The sequence below is a fragment of the Sabethes cyaneus genome, chromosome 3 (assembly GCF_943734655.1).
Source record: "Sabethes cyaneus chromosome 3, idSabCyanKW18_F2, whole genome shotgun sequence".
NCBI classification, from domain to species: Eukaryota; Metazoa; Arthropoda; class Insecta; order Diptera; family Culicidae; genus Sabethes; species Sabethes cyaneus.
In genome coordinates, this window is record NC_071355.1 from 214,066,670 (window position 1) to 214,091,235 (window position 24,566).

Here is a 24,566-nt window from a genome sequence, read left to right on the forward strand (position 1 = left end):
TGTATTTCGATGGAATTCCACGTTTTTAGATTCGAAAAGTTTTGCCCTGGAATTAACCAGGTATGTTTACTGTCTTCAGTTTACGTGCGAGCACTGCCAACCAGGAGAGGCGAGTCGAAATGAAACAGTGAAAAAAAAGCTAAGAACGATGATGTTTGTCCGATAAAAAATATATGTTTTTGTTTGCTCTAGACAAACATTCTGTTTAAGACGACGTAGTTTGCTCGAAGGGATGTACCGAAACGCACGTCGTCGCTGTAACCGTTTCGGGTGCAATATAACACGTTTATCGTGAGGTTGTGTTTTTTCGGGAGGCAAGGGATGACGCTTTTGCGCCGTGATAAGCGCGGTACTTAATGTTTACACAAGTTTCTTCACGAAACGATTTTGTTCGATTGGGCAAACAATTGATTTTATTTTTATTTCGACTGGTTTTGACTGGTATCAAATCAAATAGTGTACCCTTCCAAATGGTAGAAAAACTTACTTTTGCCTTTGACGAACTCGGAGTTTTTCTCCTCCAGCCTTTTCTGCTGAGCCTCACGCTCCATCTGGAGTCGCTGCTGTCGATTCCGGTAGGCTTCATAGCCGACTGTCCGTTCTCGAGCATAGCAGATACTGACAAATACAGCGATGACCAGAATTGTTGACAGCAGCGAACCCGCTGCTAAACTTGTGTTGTATCCTTTCATACTGTTCGCATCACTCTCGATGCTATCCTGGGAACAGTCCTAGAGGCAACCACTGAAACTCAGCATGATCGCTCCATTCTCTGATCGAAGACTAGCTTAGCCAAGCGGAGCGATCGTGAACTACCACTTTTGCGAATTAGCACTGCAGTGACGCAATAGCCTTCTTTCCGCTAATTCTTCTTCACTTCAACTTTTGAACAAAATATCACGAATTATTTACATATTCCTATGTTTTGACCGATACTCGTTAATTCCACACTCAGGCTGGCAGCCACTCAAGCGTTGGCCGCGACAAATGCTAACATAAACACCCGATCGGTCACACCACGTACGTAACACACTGCCGCTGGTCGCTGGTTTGCTGGCCGACGACAACCCGCAGGTTCATACCGTGGCAGCTTGTAACAGCCACGACTACGACGTTCTCCTACGCGTTCCCTTTGCTGTAGCTGCGAGTCTGCAGCACCGCCGAAAGGGCAGTCGTTTCAAACGTGTCACCCGAGTGACTCTGATTATTTTATGACCTTTTTATTTCCACACAAGCAAGACCGTAAGTGGCGCAAATACATGTTCTGCACTCGCGACCAGTCAACACCGGGTTCAATCCGACAGTTGTTTGTTTTAATAAATTCCAGCAATCACTTTTGAGCAGATAGTTGCCGTTGAAACGCAAATCACAATTTTCCTGTTAATCCGTTGACGCATAAAACAGGATTTTTTCTAGCCTAACTAACGGTTTCCGAAAGTTCACCGAAACTTTCGCAATAGAGAATCGCACGCGACGCACGTTAACCCCTTTCACAGCCCCCCGGAACCAGGTGAAAGGGTGAAACAAAACAAAAACAATAGAGAACACTCAAAAAACGCAGCGAAAATTCGGACGCGCCTGCGCACGCTCTAGCATTGTAACTCGAACTGAAAAGCTAAACAGCGATAAATGTTTGCGCGAGCTCCTTCTTGTCGATTTGGTAAGAAAACCGTCTATTGAAAAATGAAATGAAAAAAAAACACCAACACACAGCCCAAGCCCAAGTTCCATGCTGTTGTTGTTGTTGTCGTTGTCGTGAACGGATCAACTCCCCGTTCGACGATCATCACGACCAGTAAACCTCCGCCGCCGAACAACGAAGGTGTGCCCGCGTCTGTGTTGGTGTCGATCCAGTTACGGTGCAGGTGAGCGAGAACCAGCAGCAGCAGTGGCTCGAACTCGGACTCGGACAGGTAAGTGAGTGTGTGCCTTCTGGTTATCCGGATCAGGGTGAGCGGGAGGATGAGTTGCGCAGAGGCAAGGTGTAATAAGATACGAACTGGAAATGGAAAGCACACGCTGAAAAATGCCTTTCGGGACCCCGTCGACGACGACGACGACGACTACGGTTGTCGTGATCTTGCGTCGGTGCTGTCAGGTGAGTATGGAGCCAGGGACGCAGGACGGAGAAGTGAGGCTGACAATGGTAATGTGTGGCTTCGAAGCGAAGAGATTTTTTCTGGCTGGCACAGGGTGCGCCGGAGAATGTGGTTCTGGAATCGAATGCTGGGTTGTCATGTTTTTTGTGTATCGATTTTACTTATTTGACTGTACCATTTCAAAAAGTTTCATATGGCACAATCTTAGAACTAATTATTGTTTTGTTTTTCGGCTTTGCAGTCAAATTGCTGATAAAAACGAACGTTTTCCTTCTATTTCCGACGTTTCGATTTGTATTAAATCTTTTTCAAGGATTCAGATTTTTGAAAAGTTTTTTAAATTGTGATATTTTGTGATAATTCTTATATATAAAAATGGAAGTGAAAAAGTTCGACCGCGCATCACTTGAGAACGGAGCGTCCGATTTGAGCCGTCATTTCTTTATTGTGTTCGTTTTCACCACTGCTATGTTTTTACGGCGAGAAAAGTTGAAAAATTTACTCGGAAGATAGGAAAACTCGAAAAATTAGTTTTCCATATAAAACCCGCAACGCATTGTATGCGCCATGTCGTTGGCTGCTATGATCATCGTACGATTTTTTGCAGCACCGTTGTCGTATTCAAACAAACACGTGGTTACCTTTATTGGAATCGCCACATCTAACAATGCTGTTAAACATTTTGGGGGTTTACAATTTCAGAAAATAACCAATCAATAGGTCCAACTTATTAATCAACCTAAACTCAAGCCTAAAGTGTCAGCAATAAAATTCGTTGATTTCATTCATTCGTTCATTCATTTATCAAATTTATGAAACAAACACGAATCATTTTTATTCCTTTTTACATCGGATGTGTAGCCAGAAGATGCAGGTTAACAAAAGGTTTAAGCACTAAATTCACTGAATTGCCACTTCCCAATCGTCAAATGAAGAATACATTTTGCACATGTTAACGGATTATGAGCATATTCGGTTTAACTGAATATCAAGCTAATAAATCAACAGTAAGAGCATATGATTTAGAATTTTAAAAAAATAGTGAACGAAGCAACTATTATACATCGTATTTAAGGGATCAGTCCCGGCGTAGTGGTTGTCATTCACGCCTTTCAGGCCGAGGACCCGGGTTCAAATCCCAACCCCGCAGAAGTCACGAATGACCCAAGCTGGTTAAAGTGACTATAATCAAAACAAAAAACAATCGTATTTAACTTTCAGTCGATTTCATTTCGTATTAGACTCTTTAGAAGTGTAAAAAGGTTTTTAAAATGACACTTTTATGTTAAATTGTTTTAGTGCGTGAATTACCAAAGGAACAATACAGCGATCAATTGATTTTGTGGAATAATAAAATTTAGTTTGTTTTGAGAATTGAGAATAACAGTTATCGAGATTCAGCGATGCAATTCCTTTGGGTAATTCTTATCAATAGATTTATGAATAAAAAAAAAAAAAAAAATCTGATGACTATTGATATTGAATACATATCAGAATACAAAATTGGCCCTTAAATTATCGAGAAATTCCAAAGTTGCAGCCGACGATATTAGCCGTCGTTCCAAATTTTACAACAAATATATTAACATCCAGTATTACTATTTTTAACCAGCAGAGTTTATAAAACAAGACTCAATGCAACTACCACAAACACGACTGTTGATATTGCTGGGATTGGCAAACCAACTTTTACACCGATATGCATTTCTTACTAATGACTTAATACAGTTGTTAAATTTAGACATTCTCTGAAATCCCACCGTTTAATAAACCAAACGCAGAACTCCTTAGACAACGGCAAAACTTGACTTATACCTAGAAAATATCCCTTTTTCTAAAACGCAGCATGAGTTCATCTGAAGTTCACATATCGTATATTTAGCCCAATTTGTGGCAGTACGAAGTTTGCCGGGTCTTCTAGTTTTTATACAAAATTGTAATGCAAAAACGAATGCTAGCACCGTTTAAAAAAGTGACCGTTAATGCTCAACTGAATAAAGCAGCTAGACGAAAAACGCTAATTTTCTAATCCTTGAAAAAGATTTAATACAAATCGAAACGTCGGATGTAGAAGAAAAACGTGCGTACAGTAATTTGACTGTAAAGCCGAAAAACAAAACTATAAAGATACTCAGTCGAAAGCTACAATAAGATTAAACTAATTATCTATAAAATTACTAAACTAAGTATTGCTCTCTATTGTGTAGACAGGGGGCGCACTTCCGATTCTCACTCCTTGGTGCAAGAGCGCTCTTTGTGTATTGATCAGTTTAACCAGGACTGCGCCGAAAATACAAAAGATAGAGTAATACTGAATTCAGCTATTTTAAAGGTAATAATAAACTCTATCAAGCCTCCATACATATCATTTTCAAATTTGGCTTGACTAAGATGGTATGGTGAAATAAGTAAAAATATGTAAAATCGATGCACAAAGAGCATGAGAGCTACTTAGTTATATTACTTATAAGTTAGCAACACTGTTGAGGAGATCTTTATTATACGCTGCTTATATGCATCCCCAACAGCGTAAAGGGACGATTCAAATGTGGCATTCATCAAATTTCGGCATTTTTCAACACTCCTCCCCCGTTTATCCATTTGTGTCACAATACTTTGCTCTTTAAACTTTACACCAAATCAAAAAAGAAAAAAAAACAGACACAAGCCAGAGTTTTGAAAAATTCTGATCACTTTTTCAAGAGTCAATAATTTAACTCATTCTTTTTTACTTGCATCTGACTCTATACGCAAACTACGTAACTTTGACGTAAACTTTTTCTTTGAAAGTGAGGAACTGAAGTTTTTTGGAACATCTTAGTGGAAAACGAAGATTGAAAAGAAAGAAAACTTTTTGACGATTCATTCTTTCCTTTAAATCTTCGTATTCCACTAAGACACTCAAAAAAAACTTCAAGCAATTGAGGAAGTGTCCGGTACGAAGAAATTGGATCCTGTCGTACCCTATGTACACTATTACTTACCCGATGGTGGTAGAATCACTAAACTTGCCATAGTCCGGCAACAGACTGCCTGTTTCTATCGCACTAACTGAGTAGATAATAGTCTATCTTCTCGGCGGCAGAAACAAAAGAGTAATCATAAAGTTGAATGTAAGATCTCGTCACCGGACTCAGATGACCGAAATTTTTAATCTATTTGGCCGGCATCTATGCGATAAGTATATAATTGCGTAAACAAATGCGCCATCTTACATTTACTTGATTTTTTCAAACCAAAACATGTATTTGAAAAGTTCAAATCCATCCAAATTTAAATTAAAATCAAATTTCAACTCTAAATTCATGCAAAAATTCAAGTTTCTATTCAACCCTAAGTTGTTGTCCAAATAATTAGGTTTATATTAAAATTCAAGTCAAAATTTAAGTTCAAATTCAGGTTTCTTCAAGTCCAAAATCCAAGTCGATTGAAGTTCAAATTTAAGTTCAGATTCAAACCCAGTTTCCACTCCGAATTCAGATCTACATTCAGGTCCAATCTGAAGTACGAATTCGTATGCAATTTCAAGTTCAAATTCAAACGAAGATTCAATTCTAAATCCATCGAAATTTAGGACCGAATTTAAGTTTAAATGCAAGCCCGAATCACAGATAAACAGACATAACACTCGTTTGCCATTCCTCGTACCGATTAAACCGTCATTTCAAATTTGGGCTTAGTTGGGAATGTCTCCCTTTTGGTCAAAGTGGCGCTTTTTGACGAAAGAAAGGGTATTCCCCATAAAAAATATTTGCTACTTCGAGGGATACTCCTGTTGCTATTTGATATTTGGGAATGTCGATCATAGATGGTGCTAGTGTTCAGGCTAAATGTGAGGTACGATAATTTTTATTGATTTTTCTTCCAAGAGTCTGTTTGTCTGTGCCCTAATTTAAGTCTAAGTCCTCCAAATTTAATTTGAAGTCCAAATATAAGTCAAAATTTAACTCTAAATTCAATTCCAAACTCAATTTCCAATTCAAGTATGTCCAAATTCAAATCTAAATTCAAGTCCAAAGTGAAGTCCAAATAAATGTCCAAATTTAGGTCTAAATTCGATTCCAAAATAAAGTCCCAATTCAAGTCCAAATTTATGTGCAAATTCTAATTCTCGTCCAGATTTAAAAGTCCCAGTAAAAGTCCAATTTGAGCTCTAAAAAGAAAACCAAACGTAACTCTAAATTCGAGTCTAAAGAAATTCCCAACGTAAGTCCAAATTTATGGGCAATTTCTATTTCAAGTCCAAATTCAAATAGAAGATTTAAGTCCAAATTGAGGTTCAAATACAAGTCCAAAAGTTATTCTCAATTTAACTCTAAATTCGAGTCCAAACTAAAGTCACAATTCTAATTCAAGTCCAAATTAAAGTTCAAATTCAAGTCCAAATGTAACTCTAAATTCAGATCCAAACTCAAGTACCAGGTCAAGTCCAAATTCATGTCCTTGAAATCTAAATACAAGTCCAAATTCAGGTTCAGTTCAAGTCCAAATACAAGTCCACATTTAACTCTAAATTCAAGGTCAAACTAAAGTCACAACTCAAGTCCTAATTTATGTCCAAATTCTAATTCATGTGCAAATTCACTTCAATATTCAAGCCCACATTGAAGTTTCCACTCAAGTCCAGATTTAAAGCAAAGAGATTTGAAATAAGCGTTTTCAATGCGTTTGTATAGAATTTCTCTTAAAAAGGTGTGATAAAACTGATTGCTTTTATTTACCGATTTAAATCTCTGGTAGCGTTCTCCAATTCGTTGTTCGACGTAAAATGCCTCTCTTTTAGCTTCGTTGCGATTTAATTTTAAACGTATCATGTTGGATGTTAAATTAGTATCTGAAAACTGCAAGAATTCATACATCACGCATAGTATACTAGATTACCGCGTGCGACGAACACAGTCTGAAACGTCTGAAAAACAACAACAGCAACAACAATGTTTTCCATAAATTAAGGGTTCACCTCCACTTTTGCTCGCATAATCTTGCAAAACTCAAGTCAGTTGAACCTGTAGTGTGGAAAGGACGCATTTCTACCCAGTACAGCACGCTCCAAATATCTTACTAGATAAATCGTCTCGCTCAAACCGTTGTAGGGGTATGAGGTGGGACCATCATTATCCACACCTCCAGGGTGACATGGGGCTGAGCCACAATTTGCTTTGTGCTTGTTTTGAGATCATTTCCCATGATCCCCTTCTTGGAAGTGATAGTGCATTGTCGCAGACGTGCCTGAATTAAAATCATTGTGTAACAAACCGAACACTTCTAGATTTGTGTTAGCTTACTTGCATTAGGTAACCGACGATCAGATAATCTACAACCATACTCCTATGGGCTGTCGTTGGTACACAATTAGCGAAGCCATAACAAAGGTGAATGTCCGCGAGTCCTTCAGGAGAACACATTTTAATACTACGAACGTTTTCAGAAACATTCCAGAGAGACCCGAAAAGTCACCTTCGTTATTGTTTTCTATATGCGTCTAGCTGTGTCCATCGCAGGCGGTGATCTTGTGTGCTGTGCGTGATGTAATATGAGTTCGTGCAGTTTTCAGATACTAATTTAACACTGAAAATCATAAATTTAAAAGGAAATTGCAACGAAACTAAAAGAGATAGGCCTTTCACGCCAACGAACGTATTGTAAAACAATACTAGAACTTTAAATGGATGGATAAAAGCGATCAATGGAACCACACCTTTCTGGGAAACTAATTGATAATAATGTCTTTAGAAACACTTATTTCAAAGCTTTTTGCTTTTAAAAAGCTACGAAATATCATGGAGTAAGAGGTTTAAGAGCAATTTCCAGGATAAAATTTTCTCAGCCGAATGAAAATTACAGTAAAAATATTTAATAACTCTGTAATAATTGAGATTCGGTTATATGCATAAATGGATTTTTTTCGTCAAATGTGATCCTCTATCACCCCCTGAAATATCTGCACTAAGCTACCTAACACCCTGTATTATTTAGAAAATTTGTGCTTAGGAATCGAATTTCTGGAAGGATTATTGAGCGACTTTAAGGTCAAATCGACGCAAAAATCCAAAGGTCAAACAACCTATTCGTTACGAAACACCTCAAAGGCTACTGAGTCCGACGCACCCTGTAAGCCACCCCGCGAGCTTGCTGACTAAAGAAGAAATATCTCTGCTGATGTCGAAGTGACGACCGAAGCCCGCAGATCGCTGGTTCCAAGAGCTCTGAGAAAACCTCTCGCTTTAGCATTGCTTGCATTGCAATCGCTCGATCACTACTCTGCTGGTAAGACCCCGGAGTCTCTGGACGGAGTGTGTGGTTCTTCGAAATCTACAGCGAAAGCTTTTTCCGTTGATGTGTATGTTTCTGCAGAAACCTAACCGCACACACATTTACTTACTCGCTATACAGTTAACAGAAAGCTCAAACAATCATACAGGAATGTTTTGACTAAGGAAAGCTTGCGTTGAGCTCGAGTACATATCGAGCATAACCATAATGGCCGGCGACCGCCAGTGACTGACTATGTGTGCAAATTCATAAATGTATGCGGCGAAGTGCTGTCATATCCTCGTACATTTTTCTTAACCGCAAGAGCGGCGGCAGCTCAAGCAGTTTCTATGTTCGTATCTATGAGTTTCTAAGCTGCTTAAAAGAAGTTATGATTTTGATACATAATTTACTAATTTGCAAAAAAAAATTGTCAAGAAAAGTACAAAAAAGTGAACCAAAATTTTATAAAAGATTTTGTCTGAAATCTTTGTTTGCCATTAAATTTGCTGCTCGTGTAGTAGCTATGGTGTTAATGTTCGGGTCACTAGACTATGCACGCCGTGCACACAACCATGATCAGTACGTACCAGCACATGAGAAGGATCTTGTTTACCATGTTTTTTTTTATTGCGTTTTCTATTCTCTTCTCTATAGCCTTTTACCTTTGATTTTTGCAAAATACCGTGCCATAGCGGATAGTCTTGCAGCAGCAGCATCTTCAAGGAGGGCATATCAACACCACAGCAGCATAGATCTCCCGTTGGTGTAGGGTCTCTCTTGCTGACTGAAGCAGTGCCAGTGAGTAGCGGCGACGAAGAGAAGGTGGCTGGCATAGCGTTTTTCGCTTGGATTGGAATGCAATCGGGTACCGTGCGGGATTGTCCGACGCAAGCACCACACACTGGAGTATGGAGTTAAAGCATAAGGCAAGCAATATTACCTGATACGTACCAACGAAAAGGAAGAGAACTACAACGACAACGACGACGGACGGACGGACGAACGGACGGGCGAAACGAAGAAACTGGCGAGCGAGCATGATTATTGTTGTGACTTTTGCTATTCCGCTCGAGTTTGGTTTCGCACAGAGTGTTTTCGCTTGCCTAGGTGCTTTTATTTTTGCGCCCAGCAAAAGGAACAATATCGCACGATGCTATGGAAATCGCTGGAACAAGGGTTATTATTAGAGGTGTTTTGTTTTTCTTTAAGTGACTTGAATGCTACCGTTCGTTCGGTGGTATACAGTTGCTTGTTTTGTGTTTCGCAAAGAGAACAAAAACAATATTTTTTTTTGCCGACGAAGCTTCTGCGCTTTAGCTCCGTTGAAATAGGTAAACACTAGATTGCAAAATGGATATTGTTTCCGTCCTGCCGATGTAGAAGAAAATCCCTCAGTCAGCTCGTATATTCATGCAATTCCCCGTGTCATTATTTTAATATCTAATAAGCATTACAGTAACTAGAATTAATAATCAATAAATAGTGCAAAATTTTATCATAATACAAATATTATTAAATGAATTTGAAAGATAATAATTAGATTACGATTTGTTTTTAAGGCGCTTGGTAATGCAAAGTTTAAGGGTACGTGGAGCTAACCTGACAGTTCTATAAACAAACGAACGGAAAACCTATGGGAAAATGCCCTTCGCTTTTTCTCTGTAAGCTAAAAAATGGGAAATATAGACAGAAATTATTTTATTTTTACCGGCTGTCAGTCTCACTAAATCAGAAGAGATTTTGTACTTTCTCCGACGTTTCTACTGTATTTTGCAGTCTTTATCAAGGATTTAATGCTATCTGTCCTTTGTCAATGGTCTTTGTTTTGTTAAACAGAATCATTGCACAGACAGAATCAGACATATCATTGCAAAAGATCTTTCACGAGATATCGACTTGCACATTTTGCGTCGACAGTAGCACCTTATATAAACGACATTTCCAAACATTAATTTACAACTGGAGTATCCCTTGTAAAAAAAGCAAAGCAAAGCCTAGGTGCTACATTCCGTTATCGAAACTTGACCTTCTGTTTTTTACGACAGACTTCTCAGCCAGCTGCTAGGGTGCAGGAAAATTGCATGATTGCCAGATGCTACGGTCATATTGACTCGAATAGCCTTCCCCAGTCGAGATTAGAACATACGACGACTGGCTTAGGCCAGCGTCATTCCTCGAAGCCAACCGGAAGGCCTATCCCTTGTACAAGCAAGTAATTTGCCACCGGCGCGGCGGTTTCTTCCCCATTCTGTCAAAAAGCAAAACGAATACGGTCCACACTGATAATAAAACTTGGTTTATAGTACGAAAACGAGCGTTTGCTTTACGAATTCTTTCGTTGTTTTCGGAGTAGATTCGTAAAATCAATCCTGAATGTTTTGTACAAATTAACAAAGCTACATTCGTACGAATTATTGCATTTTACAAAATGGTTCGTAAATTTTACGAATGCACGAAAAGGCTGTCGATAAAAATAGTACTAGATTTCACTATTTTCCGATAGGTGTCTGTATGCTACATTACCGACACCTATCGAAAAATAGCGAAATCTTTATTATCTCTGAAAAAAGCTGATTTTATCGGGAATCGAACTGAGCTCGTTTGTCATACTTCTTTAGGAACAGCCGACGATGCCGCAAACCACAGAACCACAGCTACTGCATTCCAAGAAGGTCATAATTGCACAAGTCTATTTTCTCTTCATACAATATTTGCATGCCGTTTTCGTCGATAGTGATGCCAGACAACAACCGTGCATCAAATGGGTCTTGATGCTAGACAGCTACGAATGTGCCCTCGTAAAAAATACGAACCATTCGTAATAACAACATTTGCGGTAGACAATAAGCCTACGAATGTTTTTAAATGGTATGAAATTATTTGTACCAGTTACGAATATAGTTTTACGAATGTTTTTTTACAAACAATACGAAATTATATTCTCAGTGCATTTCTGACCAAAACGAAACTTTGAACGATTACTAGGACATGCCCTGAAAAGCGCACTGAGTTTCACGTCGAAACTCGAAAGCGACCAGGGAATTCTAACTAACTCGTCTGATAACTCCAGACATGTCTGACGAACCGCACCTTAAGCTAGGTTCTACCGAATCGTTTATTTTCTGCACCCAGTCCGGCGTACTATAGGGCAGTATTTTAGGACCGCTACTATTTATTATTTACTTCAATGATGTTTGTTTCGCCATCCCACCGGGATGCAAACTACTATATGCTGGTGATTTGTAAATAATCGATCGTTGTACGATCTGTAGGGAACTGCGAACAGCTAGAAGCAGATAGGATCTAAGAATCATATCTTCAACGTGTTGCTAATATTAATGACCCGGGAGTAGAAATGGTATTCAAACTCACCTTCCAAAACCACTATTCCAGTATCATATCCAAAGCAAACCGGAACGTGGGGTTTATTTTGTGCTTAGTTGAGGATCCTCGGGATCCGTACGTGCTCTCTACTCCACAGTATGATCCATTCTGCACACCGCCTCTGTTGTACAGAGCACACATAAATGTCTCTGTATTTCAAGAATTGATACCGTGCAACGAAGTTTTGTTAGGTATGTATTGCGATTCCTTGTAAACCTAGGTGTTCCTAGGTGTAAACTAAAAAATATCGACACCTTCATTAAGAGACGTGATGCTTCGGGAACTATTGTTGTTGCTAAATTGTTGAAAAGTGAAATTGGCGTGCCAGAGATTTTATGAATGCTGAACATTAACATCGCACCTAGAACTTTGAGATGCCGAGACTACTTTCGTCCAGTATTTCACCGTACTACGTATGGCAAGCATGAACCAGTTCAGGAAATATGCCGGTTGCTTAATAGACACATTCCAAGCGCATCTATCCCTTGAGAGCAAATTTTGAAAGTAGTAATATTAAAAATATTTGTATGTAGTATGTTCAAACATACTATTAAGCTTACAAAAATTCTGAATTGTCATATGGTTTATTGACAATTCATGCAAATATAATAATATATTGTAATATTAAGGAATGTGCGGTAAAGACGGGCACTTCAAGATTAAAATTCAATATCTACACAAGTTTGATATAGCCATACTACTACTAAATTTTGTTCAAAACTTATACTTTAACATCAAAAACATTACCTAATAATCATATTTTTTAGACAGTGTACAGAAAAACGGACACATTATATGAAAGGTGGACACCGCAAAAAAAGGTGTGATGCCTGATGAGTAATACCTAACGAGGTAAGATACCAGTCGTCGTATGTTCGAATCTCGACTGGATGGTACTGCCAAAGTCAGTAGGATCGTTGTACAAGTCCCGTAGAGTGATTTATCTATTTTGGGCAGACGTTGCGCGTACGTTATTTTGGACATTTACGGCAAAATCAAATAGAAGTGACCAAAATAAAGTACGCGTAAAGCCTATCCAAAATAGACAAATCAACCTAATTGTTTTGTACTCTAATAACTAGCTGCAGAGCCTCTCGACAAAGGGTGGCTCCAGGCAAAGGGTGAACATGTGCTTTCCATAACCTCTGTTTACTAACTTCTACCCCTACGTCCACGTGTTGCCGGCTGGGGTACGCAATCTCGGTTGCTGTAGGCTAACAGTGAAGGAGACAGAGTGGCTTTCCCCCACCTTAAGATGGCAGCCACGTCAGTGAGATAGGGACCTGAGGCTAACAGCCCACTGTTCCCGAAAACAAAAAAAAAGTTAATGAAAAAAAAAGAAAGTCTCTCGATAAAGAAGAAGGGTTAAGTCTTAAAGACATTTATACCTAACGCCGATTTCGACTTACTTGAATACTTTATCATTAAAATATTTGAATAGTCTAAAAACTTGGAATTCCGTTTCTGAAAGTTGTTTAGTCAGTTTTTTTTAGCAATTATAGTGGCTTCGCTGAGCACACTAGCAAGAAAGCCTAGCCCAGAGAACATTTTTTAGCTTGCAAGATGCATAGTAAGTGTCGTACTTTGAACGGCATCATTTTCAGCTACTTTTTTTAGCGTTTCTTTTTTGAAAGTTTTCATGACATTTTTCAACTGTTTTTTTTTATTATATTTTATATAACTGTTTTATGACTGTAGAGTAATTTGCAAGTTATCAACAAAGTTATTTTAAAGAATAGGCAAAATTAGTCTTTTATAGCAACTTATGTTATAGTTATAGTTCGCAACATGAGTTGTAAATGTTGCATGAAATAGTAGAGTTGCTTAAACACTTTTAAATTTATGCGTTTTGATACGTTAACTGATACGTCTGAAGTAAAACAAAATACGAACCTTATTTACCGTTTTAAATTTTTTAATTTTTTCAAATAAAATTTTTGAATTTTGTTATTTTGGCCAAAATCATGCAAAATCTTACATAGGGGGAGGGCGCAATTAGTCAACAATAAGGAAAACTCGTTACATAATTAATCCACAGCCCCTACATTTTAATTACTAATGTGACCAAACCCTAAGATTAGGCAAGCATTTCATTATAATACTTCAGTATAGTTCTCACATGGGCATTTCTCTTTACCTGGAAGTAAACTTTACCTTACATATACTTCGTTACGTATGTCTTATTACCAGACTATAACACACCAAATCAGTACACTATTGTTACAAAATATAGTGAATATAGACCAAATATAGAAAATATGACGGCCTGAACAGAAATCTAGAGAAAATAAACCATATAATGCAGTTTACTTTTTTCGTTACGGGACACCATTTGCAGAATACCGTTTGCCCAACAGCGCATGGTGTCCCGTAACGAAATGATTTTTATTATATCTTAAAAACTAAACCAAAAACCTGAACATACTTTTACATTTTAAGTTTCAGGCTGCCTTCAGCTAGAAATTTTCGGAACATGTCGACTTTGAAAAACTTGAAACAGAGCAGAGTTTTGCAAATGTTTGAATAATGTTCAGAATACGCATTTTCTGCGATGGTGTCCCGTAACGAAAAGTATTACGTCACTATTCAATAATGCTTATTATAATAAATATTTCGTCCTCGTATTGAGAAAGTACTACTAAATAGCATCTCAAAACACCTATTTTGAAAGACTGTTGGTAAAATATGAACAAATTTGCTTCGAAAAAACGGTTGCTCATGGTGTCTCGTAACGCTGGAATGTGTCATAGTGTTTACCATTTGATTGATTTTTATCACACAACCAGTACAAACATAGAATATTCCAGTGTGATGTACTAGGTTATGAATTTGTTATGTTGACTGTACAATATCCTCGTTTTCATTGGCTGTCTTACGTCTATAGTGGTGTCTGTGTTTTTTAAATCCGATAGGCCGAAATAGCTAGCACAGCGATTAAATGCTTTTCAAAAACAGGCAAAAGAGACAAGAAAAGAGAGACCGATGGATAATTTCTCGCTATTGCCTACATTCCGGGCTCATTGAAGATAATTAGTTTTGCAGTGACAACTGCTTGCTGCTGGCGCTAGTGTATCACTGAATCGTTCATATACACTAGCGCCAGTTGTCACTAAAATACCAGATATGTCAGCACATATATTGGTAGTAGTGTAAATAACGCACCATATGCTGGAATTAAAAACAAAATGCTGCTAATGGCTAGTGAATGAAAATTGATTTATATTTTCATATCAGTGGAAAATTTTTGTGTTCTTCCGTGATAAAAAGAAGTAGAATTGTTCTGTGATAGCATATTCATAGCTGTTTAGTTTCTAGAATAAGTAAACGTGATCATAATTGTGTGTTTTCCAAACCATCATCAAGAGCGGATTTGCGTAAGCGATTGCTGCTAGTTTTTTCAGCCTGGTTCCGTGCTAGTGGAAAAACAGTGGTTTTGATGTTTATTGAATAAAATTAAACAAACTACTTATATTTTTATGAAAATAGTTATAACACTTTAAAGCCTATGAGTGCTACATTCGTTTCAGTATTGTTATATAGCAGCAAAGTTTTTATTTGGGGAAATGTAGCCAAAAAAGGTAATGTATGCCAAAATTAGTAGCGTGATGGGAATACCCTCCCGTACCCTACTTATTAGTTTTCTGCCCATTTATGTTTTTTGTGTGTTTTAGTTTTACTTTCTTTGTTTTGTCACTGTGTCATTTCTATTTTCAGGCTTGAATATCTGAAGTATTATTTCTGTGGTTTTTGAGTTTTCTTTTGTGTGTGATTTTTGGTTAATTTTTGACATTTGAACTTGAAATTGGACTTCAAATCGGACATGAAATTGTATATGAGGCAGACTCAAAAATTTGTATAAAATTAGGCATTAAATCGGAATGAAATAAAAACTGTCCGAAAACAGACACTGAGGAAGCCTACTCGTAGGCGAAATACGCATCTGTCAAGAATAATTATACATAGTTAGTAGATTTAAATTGAATAAGTTTTCTTTTTATTTCATTCCAGGTTTCGTATTCTACTAAGACGCTTCAAAAACTTCAATTAAATCGGAGTTAAAATAAAACTTGAAATTTTTCGTGAACTCTTCAATTCTGCATATAACGTTCTCCCCTAAATTTTTTTATGAGGCCGTTGCCGTAAACCTTTGTTGGCGATTTTAACTTTGTGGGAATTCAACTTGCAGCATCGCCATTTATTTATAGTCTTCAAGGCGGCGTATGATTCGGGTAAACGAAATGAGCTGTAGTGGATTATGCTTGCTAAAATTATTCAAAAATAAAACAAGAAATTTACAAATTGAATTAAATTGCCATAATCAATGATTGGCGTACCCAGTTCACTTTTCAATTTTCAAGCATGGTTTTAACTTATTCCACTAGGTAGTCTAATATCTGGTTTATTGCGCTCTTCCAAATTTACCATTCCACACACGCACCACACACTTACTCAGCGACAATATTGTGACAATGTGACTACTCTTTATTTCTGCTGCAGAGAAGATAAACGACTATCTACTCGGCCAGTACCACTTTATATCGATACTTCAAAAAAAGGAATTGCGGAATATAGAAGAAGACTTCTGCACGATATTACAATAGATTAAAATACTGGTCACAGTGATTTTTTTTCTTAGGAGGGACTTAGACTACTTTGTCCATTGAATTGAACTTTTGTAGTAAGGTGGTAATGTCGGTAAAAAATGACTTTATAAATCCAAAAGCAACAGTCATGTTCGCCTTAGTTTAGATGAAAAAGTTTGAACATAATACCAGATTTTAACTTTCCAAGCTTTATTAAAAAATCAGGTTCGAAGTTGAGTAGAGTTTCTCATAAAATTGAAGCCTTAATTTTGTCTCAAGCAAATCATTTATGAGGAGAAAATTCGAATGCTCAGATTAAAATTTAATTGTTAAAAATATTATATGATTATTATATGAGTAACATTAAATTCTAACAGTATTGAAACCATCGAAAATACAAATCTGTACCGTCTTACGTACCGCTACCTAGCAAATACGTCGCCACGTAGTAAACTAAATTTTTATTTAGGCCATTCCAAATAATTTAAAAAGTTTTTGTCACGAAACCAACCCACACCCCCTTGGATAATAACTTGAAAAATCGGGGGGCAAAAAAATAATTTGAGGGATATGAGTTAATTTTTTTTTTTCATAAAATCAATTGTCTGTAGGTTCTACAGCCTGAAAATCTCGAAAAATGAGTGTACGAGGAGTTATTGCTTCTAGCACGAAACAGAAATGGAAATTCAAACAACGGAATTTCCGAAAATCGGCCAAAAAATTTTTCTTTCGTTTTTGTCTTTTTTCGTAAATTTTTGCATGGAAAATAATATCGTATATATTGAAAGCAAGAATAGATTTGGTTTTCACGTTTAAACTTTAAGCAAAAATGTCTTGAATCAATTTTTGTTGCTCGATTAAAAAAATCTCTTTGTTTTTTTGACCCCCCCCCCCCCCCTTCAATTGCCCAACACCGTAAGGACAAAAACTTTATAAAATATTTGTAAGGCCTTATCATCCTTTAATTCTACTATAATTTTTGTTTTCTGCTTTTTTATCTTTTCAGGTATTCTACTAAGATGCTCAAATAAACATGAGTTAATTTAAATTTTCATACTAGATTAAAAATAAGTACAGCTGAGAACGGAAAGTAACCAAACCAGACTCAGAACTTGTTGGGGGATTTTACGGTGAGCAAATAACTATAATCTAACCTTTTAAATTTCCCAACATCCAACGAGTTTACTTAAACATTGCCACCGGTGAGAGTAGAATTATTGCGCCAAACAGTGATAGCGCCGTTCGCTGCCGGTCTGCATTAAACTTATCTTCCTCGTCCCTGCTCCTTTACCGCGTACTCGTACGGGTACTTTTCGTCGTTCCAAGCAGTTCGAGGTAGCAGTTCAATCGGCACCGGCACGCCACCGGTTAAGTTGCCGATACGGTGATACGGTGGTGGAATGTATGCAAAGCCATTATGCTAATATTTGTGATTTATTTTTGCCGAGTCCAGGTTGCCGCTGCCGCAGGCGCGATTCGCTAGAAATTGTCATATCGATAAAAGCACCACACGTCGTTAATTTTTCGCATTTGTATCGGCGGTTTGTTGTCCATTAGTGACGCTCTAGCTGGCTCGTAGTAGGTACGCGCTGCTGTCCGTTTCAACCATTTATCACACCTAGTTCGGCTCAAACGACGTGGTTTGTCAATGGAAAATAAATTCCCCCCAATCGAACAAATCCCCCCTGTCAGCATGGTTATTTTTCTTTTTGCGTAATCTATCGGAGAACGAATGTGTTTCGAGCGAGCCGTGGGAAGCAAATCCCTCAATCCACTTTTTTTTGTTTATGATTCTGCGAATCCGAAAATAATCTACTTTACAAACGAAATTTATGTCGACAAATATGTAGTAGAACAGCCTTAATATAAACACAGATGGTTTGCACTATATATAAGTCCTCGAAACAAACTTAGACATAACATAAACATAGAGTCAACTTTAGCCATATCAGTTTAGCTATTCGTTCTAAGTCGAAAAACAGTAGAATGAAGCATAAATCTAAATTTACCCTCCTAGTTTCCCCCAGAAGGCCAAAAAACCGTTTTAAAACCTAGCATCTCATAATCCACAAATCAAACATCGGATAGCTTGACAAGCGTGAAACCTGAGCTTCATTGGCCGACTTTCAATTAAACTGCGTCAGCGCAGACCGCTGCTGCGCGTTTTGGGGCAAAAGACCCGTTTGTCATTTGATACCACCCGGTATAGTTCCTTCCATCGCAATACCGCGCCGGCCGTTGGGTTGCGATCGGTTGGAAAATTAAAATATACGCTCATAATCGTAAGTCTTTTTGCCAGAGTGGTCATCGCAAATTCTGCGCTGCTGTTGCTTTTGCTGCTGCGCTGTCGGAAAGTCAGCAAATCATGTCCTCTATGCTGGGTGGCAAACATTTCCTACCTAATTATAAAGTCAAACCGGACCGACACGTCGGTTGGCTCGTTTGCTCGCTTCGTTTGTTCTGTTTCGGATCAATCCTAGCGGGCACAGTGGACCTGAATCGTGTCGTTTGTTGGTGATGATGTGTAGCATATGCAACGTGACTTACGGCTTCTGATTGGGGCAATCAAAAACTGTGAGGTGTGTGTTTTTGATGCGAAGAAAACATGCTCCCTGAGCGAGGGGTTGATGTGTATTTATTTTTAAATGACAATATTTATTCAAATTCACACTCTAGATCAATAAATGGTCGAAACTGATTAGATTAAAATATTGAAAAAGAATGGAGCATGTTATAAGTTATCAAATTAAAAAATATGATCAAGTCTTCAATCGAAAGACCCCCTGTACGCGTTCTGATCCTTTCAGGCAACCGCCGTGGCTCGTTTTTTGTGTGTAAAAACTGACAAATGTTACTTTCGGCAAGAGATCACTACGGACCTTTTGTTCGTCCGTGCAGAAGAAAGAAAAACAACTCACCGACAGATTTAAAGTTCCTTTCCTCCTGTCTCGTTCTTTTCGCTTTTGCGCATCCCGACAATAATCGTGAACGACACACGATTCAAATAAAGCGAGCACCTTTTGGATGTGGTCAAAATTCTTCTGCGGTTTTCAACGCACAAGGCACCACCGGGCCGGTATGCTAATATTAATTTCGATACTTTATTACCTTCCCTAGTGCGAGGACCGAAGCGACGACGCGGTGGCGGCATCGTTGCCATCGTCATCAAGCTAATGAGTTAATGTGTGTGTTAACAGTTCAGTTTCTAAAGTTTCCACCAATGACGACCCCGAAGACCGGGATAGTAGGGGCCCAGCCAGTCCAGCCGAGTCAGCTCAGCTATTCCTCACACCTCGCACATTTCGAAGTCACGATGTGACTGCATGGTCTGGCCTCAACCGGGCAGCAGCGGCAGGCCTCGTTCGATGCCGCGTAATGGCTCTCTCACATTATAAAGTTTTATTTTATTAAAGTGTTGAAATAAATTCCGCTGAGAATTTTAATTACCAACCAGCTCTGAAAAGAGCGATTTAGACGGATCTGTTGTCCAGAAAGCCAACCATCCAGCTGGCACGGCAGGTTTTTATAATCGCCGGTGATAGTGACGGTAATTTAGTTTCTACTTGTTTTCCCTTGCGCTTCGGTACGAGCTGCACAGCATCAAAGTACGAAAATCGAAGCTAATGGAGAGTTTTATTCTGCAGTTTTCCAAACACATTAAGAAATGCATTCAAATTAAAAATTGACGCAGCAGCAAAAAACCTGTTTTTGCCTGCTCAGATAATACAAAAAAATAATAAAGGAACATTGTAAGCGTTCCTTAGGAATCCGGTACTGGGAATCCAAAAACAACCATGCGTTTCCTTTTTTGTTGAAATCGATGGAGGCGTCTCGGTGTTTGTACTTTTTTGTATGTTAGACTATGTGGCTATGTGTTTATTGGTTAAAGGCATTGAGGTGAAACCTATTGACCAGGCTTTTTCTGTACTCTGAAAATAACCCCAATTTTTGGCGTTTTTCGACTAAATACAACAGCAGAATCGATCTGGCTTCGCCATCTCTCTTTTCCTCCTGCTGGAGCACTACGGACTCTCTGAGCACATACTCTCAAGATCACGTCCATAGGACACCAAAACGGCGAAGCGACAACAAAGGACAAAGAAAAAATGACACAAAACAAAGAAAATACAATAAAATAACGCCAAAAAAACGCCAAAACAGTAACAAAAGAGATGACCAGAATTACAAAAAGCCAGCGAGCGGAGTGACGAAAATGTCAAAAGCAGGTGACGAAAACCGACAATAATACGATAAAAAAATGACAAAAAAAAAAAAAACAACAGAAAGTCCCTGAAACAGCAACAAAAATGGCAAAAAGAAAAAAGACAACAGAAAGATTACGAAAAGATAATAAAAGAACACCGAAATACACAGCGGCGAAAAGATGATGGAAATATAGTAAAAACAGTAATGATAAATAGACTAGAAGGCAATAAAAAAAGGCAAAAGGCGACATAAATGCTTTGAAAAATAGAGAAAATAAAAGAGAAAACAAGCATCACAAAATGTCATAAAAGACAATAATAAACCACTAAAAGACACCAAGTCAACAGCGACCAAAGCCCTACAAAGGACCATATTAAATGACAACAAATTTCCGATATAAGAAAAAGGAAAAATAACTAACATAATAAAAAACGCGAAAAATCAAAGACAACACATAATGAAAGATGAATGACGTAAAACAAAAACGAAAGGCGAATGATGGAAGATTAAGAACGAAAGTTGAGAATAAGCAACTTGAATAATATAGGTCAAATTTCAAATGTATTTTGTAAAGGGAAGAAGAGTATGATTAATTGGGTGAACTGGAAAATTTTCGATATAGACCAAAAATATATTGGGTTGCGAAATGGTAGGTGGGATTCACACCCACTTTGGGAGAATAAAACAAAATTAGGTATTAGACTACCAAATATAACGGGCGGCAGTAGTTTAGCAAGTAAAACATTCGGGTATCAACTGAAAGAGCGTGGGTGCGAGCCCCACCTGCCATTCCTCAAACCAATATGTTTTTGACATGTATCGAAATTTCCTAGTTAACCCAATTAATCATTTTTCGCATCAGATACTTCATCTTCTTCCTAAATAATTTACATAATAAGCGCGTATAGACTTAAATGTATCATAAACTGAGTTGATTCAAAAAAGCATTATTCTCTTTCAAGAACAATATCCAAAAAACCGATGCAATGCGGTGAAGAGTGAACACAAAACACAGGTAGCAAAGATAGGATTTTTCTTCAGCAAAGTCAAGCAATGCCAAGCAACCGCTGCTAGGAATACAGGATGAATAAGTAGTCGCTGCGAAGAGCGGATTTCTCTTTTCTGTAAAAATGAGCAAACTGAATCCTGCAAACTAACCACTATTCTACATATGTCTAAGTACCCTTGTCCATACAGTCAACTCCAGGGTACGATGTTGGTCTAACATGCCAGTCGTCGAAGGTTCGAATCTCAACTGGGCGTTATTGAGTCATTAGGATCTTAACACTAGCCCCGTAGTTTTTCTGTACTCTAATAACCGGCTGCGAAGTCTGTCGATAAAGAAGGGTCAAGTTCTTAAGGACGTTTGTACCCATGGCTTTGCTTTTTTTTGCTAAGAACCCTTTTCTGACAGTTCAAAGCTGCACTCGTCTAATAATTGAGCGTAATTTAAAGCTTGGAGAAAACTTGAATCTTCAATTACGAAGCTAAAATGAAACAAAAACTGAATTGAAGTTAAAGAGTTTGAGAGATTGAATTAAAGTGTCTGTTTCGAAGATTAAGGGGGCATAGTACTTTTCACACCATGCGAAACAATAGACCAGTTGAGAGGCAACTTTAAACCTGTAAATTGGCTGTCTAGGCCATGTGATTTGATACCTCCAGACGATAAATATGTAAATATCAAAACAGTGGTGTAAAATTGTATGAATTGTATGGGTATGAAATGGAGAGAGTTACCTGGAAGGAGCGTCAAATATAGCTCTGGCTCTCTCAAGCTCCCACCTAGCGCTCCCACGCAAATCTAAGTCAAATGAAGACGGCCGATGGCCTTACCTGGAAATGTTTCATGTACTTACTGGAGCAGCTAAGCTAGGAGGTGCGAACTAGAGTGCCTGTTCTCCAGGTGAGGGGCGGCTCACACAGTGTCTGTCTCGGAACGGGCGTAGGTATCGCGACCCCGGTGAGGTAGTATACCGAAAACTCAATTACCACGAATAACGAAGAAAGAAATTCAGGACGGAACAATCGGTATAGGACACGGCAAGGGACAAGGAAACGATTAAGGGATAATGGTTGGAAACTTGGTACCTGGAATGTCCGAACTCTCCATGAACCGGCACGGGCAGGCTTGCTTGCTCGAGAGCTGCATCAACTCGGAGTGGAGATCGCCGCTATTCAGGAAGTTCGGTGGCCAAATTCCGGAGAAAGGGAGCTCCGTGCAGTAGACCCCATTGCAGGCACTTCGTTCAATTACCACATCTACTACAGTGGCGGCAAAAAAGCAGAACATGGATTTGGTTTCGTAGTGTTGGGAAAACAAAAGCAACGAGTTATCCGGTGGAGGCCCGTACATGACCTTATATTCGTGTTGAGGATTAAGGGCAAATTCTTTAACTACAGCCTAATCAACTTATACGCACCGACAAATGATAAATCCGATGATGCTAAGGACGAGTTTTACGACAGGCTGGAGAGGACCAATGGAGAGTGCCCAAACCAGGACGTGAAAATCATCATCGGAGATGCAAATGCGCAGATCGGGAAAGAGAAATTCTTCCGTCCATTCATTGGAAGACATAGCTTTCATCTGTCGACCAATGATAACGGTCTGAGGCTCATACATTTTGCCGCGGCCAGAGGAATGGCTATCTGTAGCACCTACTTTCCACGTTTGAATATTCGGAAACACACCTGGAGGCATCCAAATGGAGACTCTAGCTCTCAGATCGTTCATGTCTTGATTGACGGTCGACACCTTTCGGATGTTATCGATGTACGGTCTTTTCGGGGACCAAATATCGTAGTGAGTAAGATTCGCGCAAGGCTGTCGAACACGGCGAAAGCTCGCACTGAGAGGACGCTGCGTTTCAACATCCAGCGGTTAACGGCAGACGGCGTAGCAGTGGAGTACGCCAGGAAGCTTGAACAACGAATCGCAGAACAGCATGCAGAAGGAGAAGATATAAATGGGCTGTGGAGGAATATCCATAGTGCCCTCGAAACAGCTGCGAGAGGTGGTAGGCACGACGCGTGGAAGACAGCGTAACAGCTGGTTTGATGTCGAATACCAGAGAGTGACAGATGAAAAGAACCAGGCCAGGAGTCGCATGCTCACTGCGGCAACGCGTCAAAACAGAGAGAGGTATAGAGAGACGAGAGCTGCGAAAAATAGAATCCATCGTCTAAAGAAACGCGAGTACGAGGAGCACGTGCTCGCCGGCGCAGAGGAGCGATACGCCAGCAACGACACACGGAGTTTCTATAAAACGGTGAGATGCAGGAATTTTGCCATGCCTGTGATGTGCAATGATAGTGCTGGTAACCTGCTTACCGACAAAACGGCGGTAGCAGCCAGGTGGAAGGAGCCCTTCCAGACACTGTTGAATGGAGAGGTAAATGCGGAGATCAGCAGGATAGGAATTGTAAGCGATAAAAGCGGGAAGCGAGCGGCTGTACGAAGCAATCCACCGGATCATTGTCAGGATCTGGGAGGAAGAACATATACCGGAGGAGTCATTTGCCCAATTTTCAAAAAGGGGCATCGACTGGAGTGTAAAAACTATCGAGGAATTACATTGCTCAATTCTGCCTACAAGGTGCTTTCCCGTATCCTGTTCTGCAGACTGAGACCGTTAGCGGAGTTCTTCGTCGGCGAGTACCAAGCTGGTTTTCGTGAGGGTCGCTCCACGACGGATCAGATGTTTACCCTACGTCAGTTGCTAGACAAGTTCCGGGAGTACAACTGGCAGACAAACCATCTGTTTGTGGACTTTAAAGCGGCGTACGATTCAGCTAAACGAAATGAGCTGTGGCAGATAATGCTAGAACATGGTTTTCCGACGAAACTAGTTACGCTGATTCGTGCGACGTTGGACGGATCGAAATCATGCGTTAGAATAGCGGGTTAGACCTCAGCTGCTTTCGTGACGTCGGATGGACTGGGGCAAGGGGATGCACTCTCTAACCTGCTATTCAACATTGCCTTGGAAGGTGCATTACGAAGCGCAAACGTGGAAAGGAATGGAACTATCATCAC

The 24,566-nt window shown here is 39.1% G+C and overlaps 1 protein-coding gene across 2 annotated transcripts in view; it reads right to left on the minus strand.

Annotated features, from left to right (window-relative positions):
• Positions 1–24,566, minus strand: part of LOC128744643 (epidermal growth factor receptor) — a 232,600-nt gene that overhangs the window by 59,239 nt on the left and 148,795 nt on the right. The window contains exon 1 of one of the 2 annotated variants that reach the window (XM_053841797.1): positions 488–1,550. The exons of the other annotated variant lie outside the window; for it this stretch is intronic. Coding sequence (XP_053697772.1) covers positions 488–692 — 205 coding nt within the window. The 5' untranslated portion in view covers positions 693–1,550. Of the gene's footprint in view, positions 1–487; positions 1,551–24,566 lie in introns of those variants that run through there. 2 annotated transcript variants of the gene reach the window in all.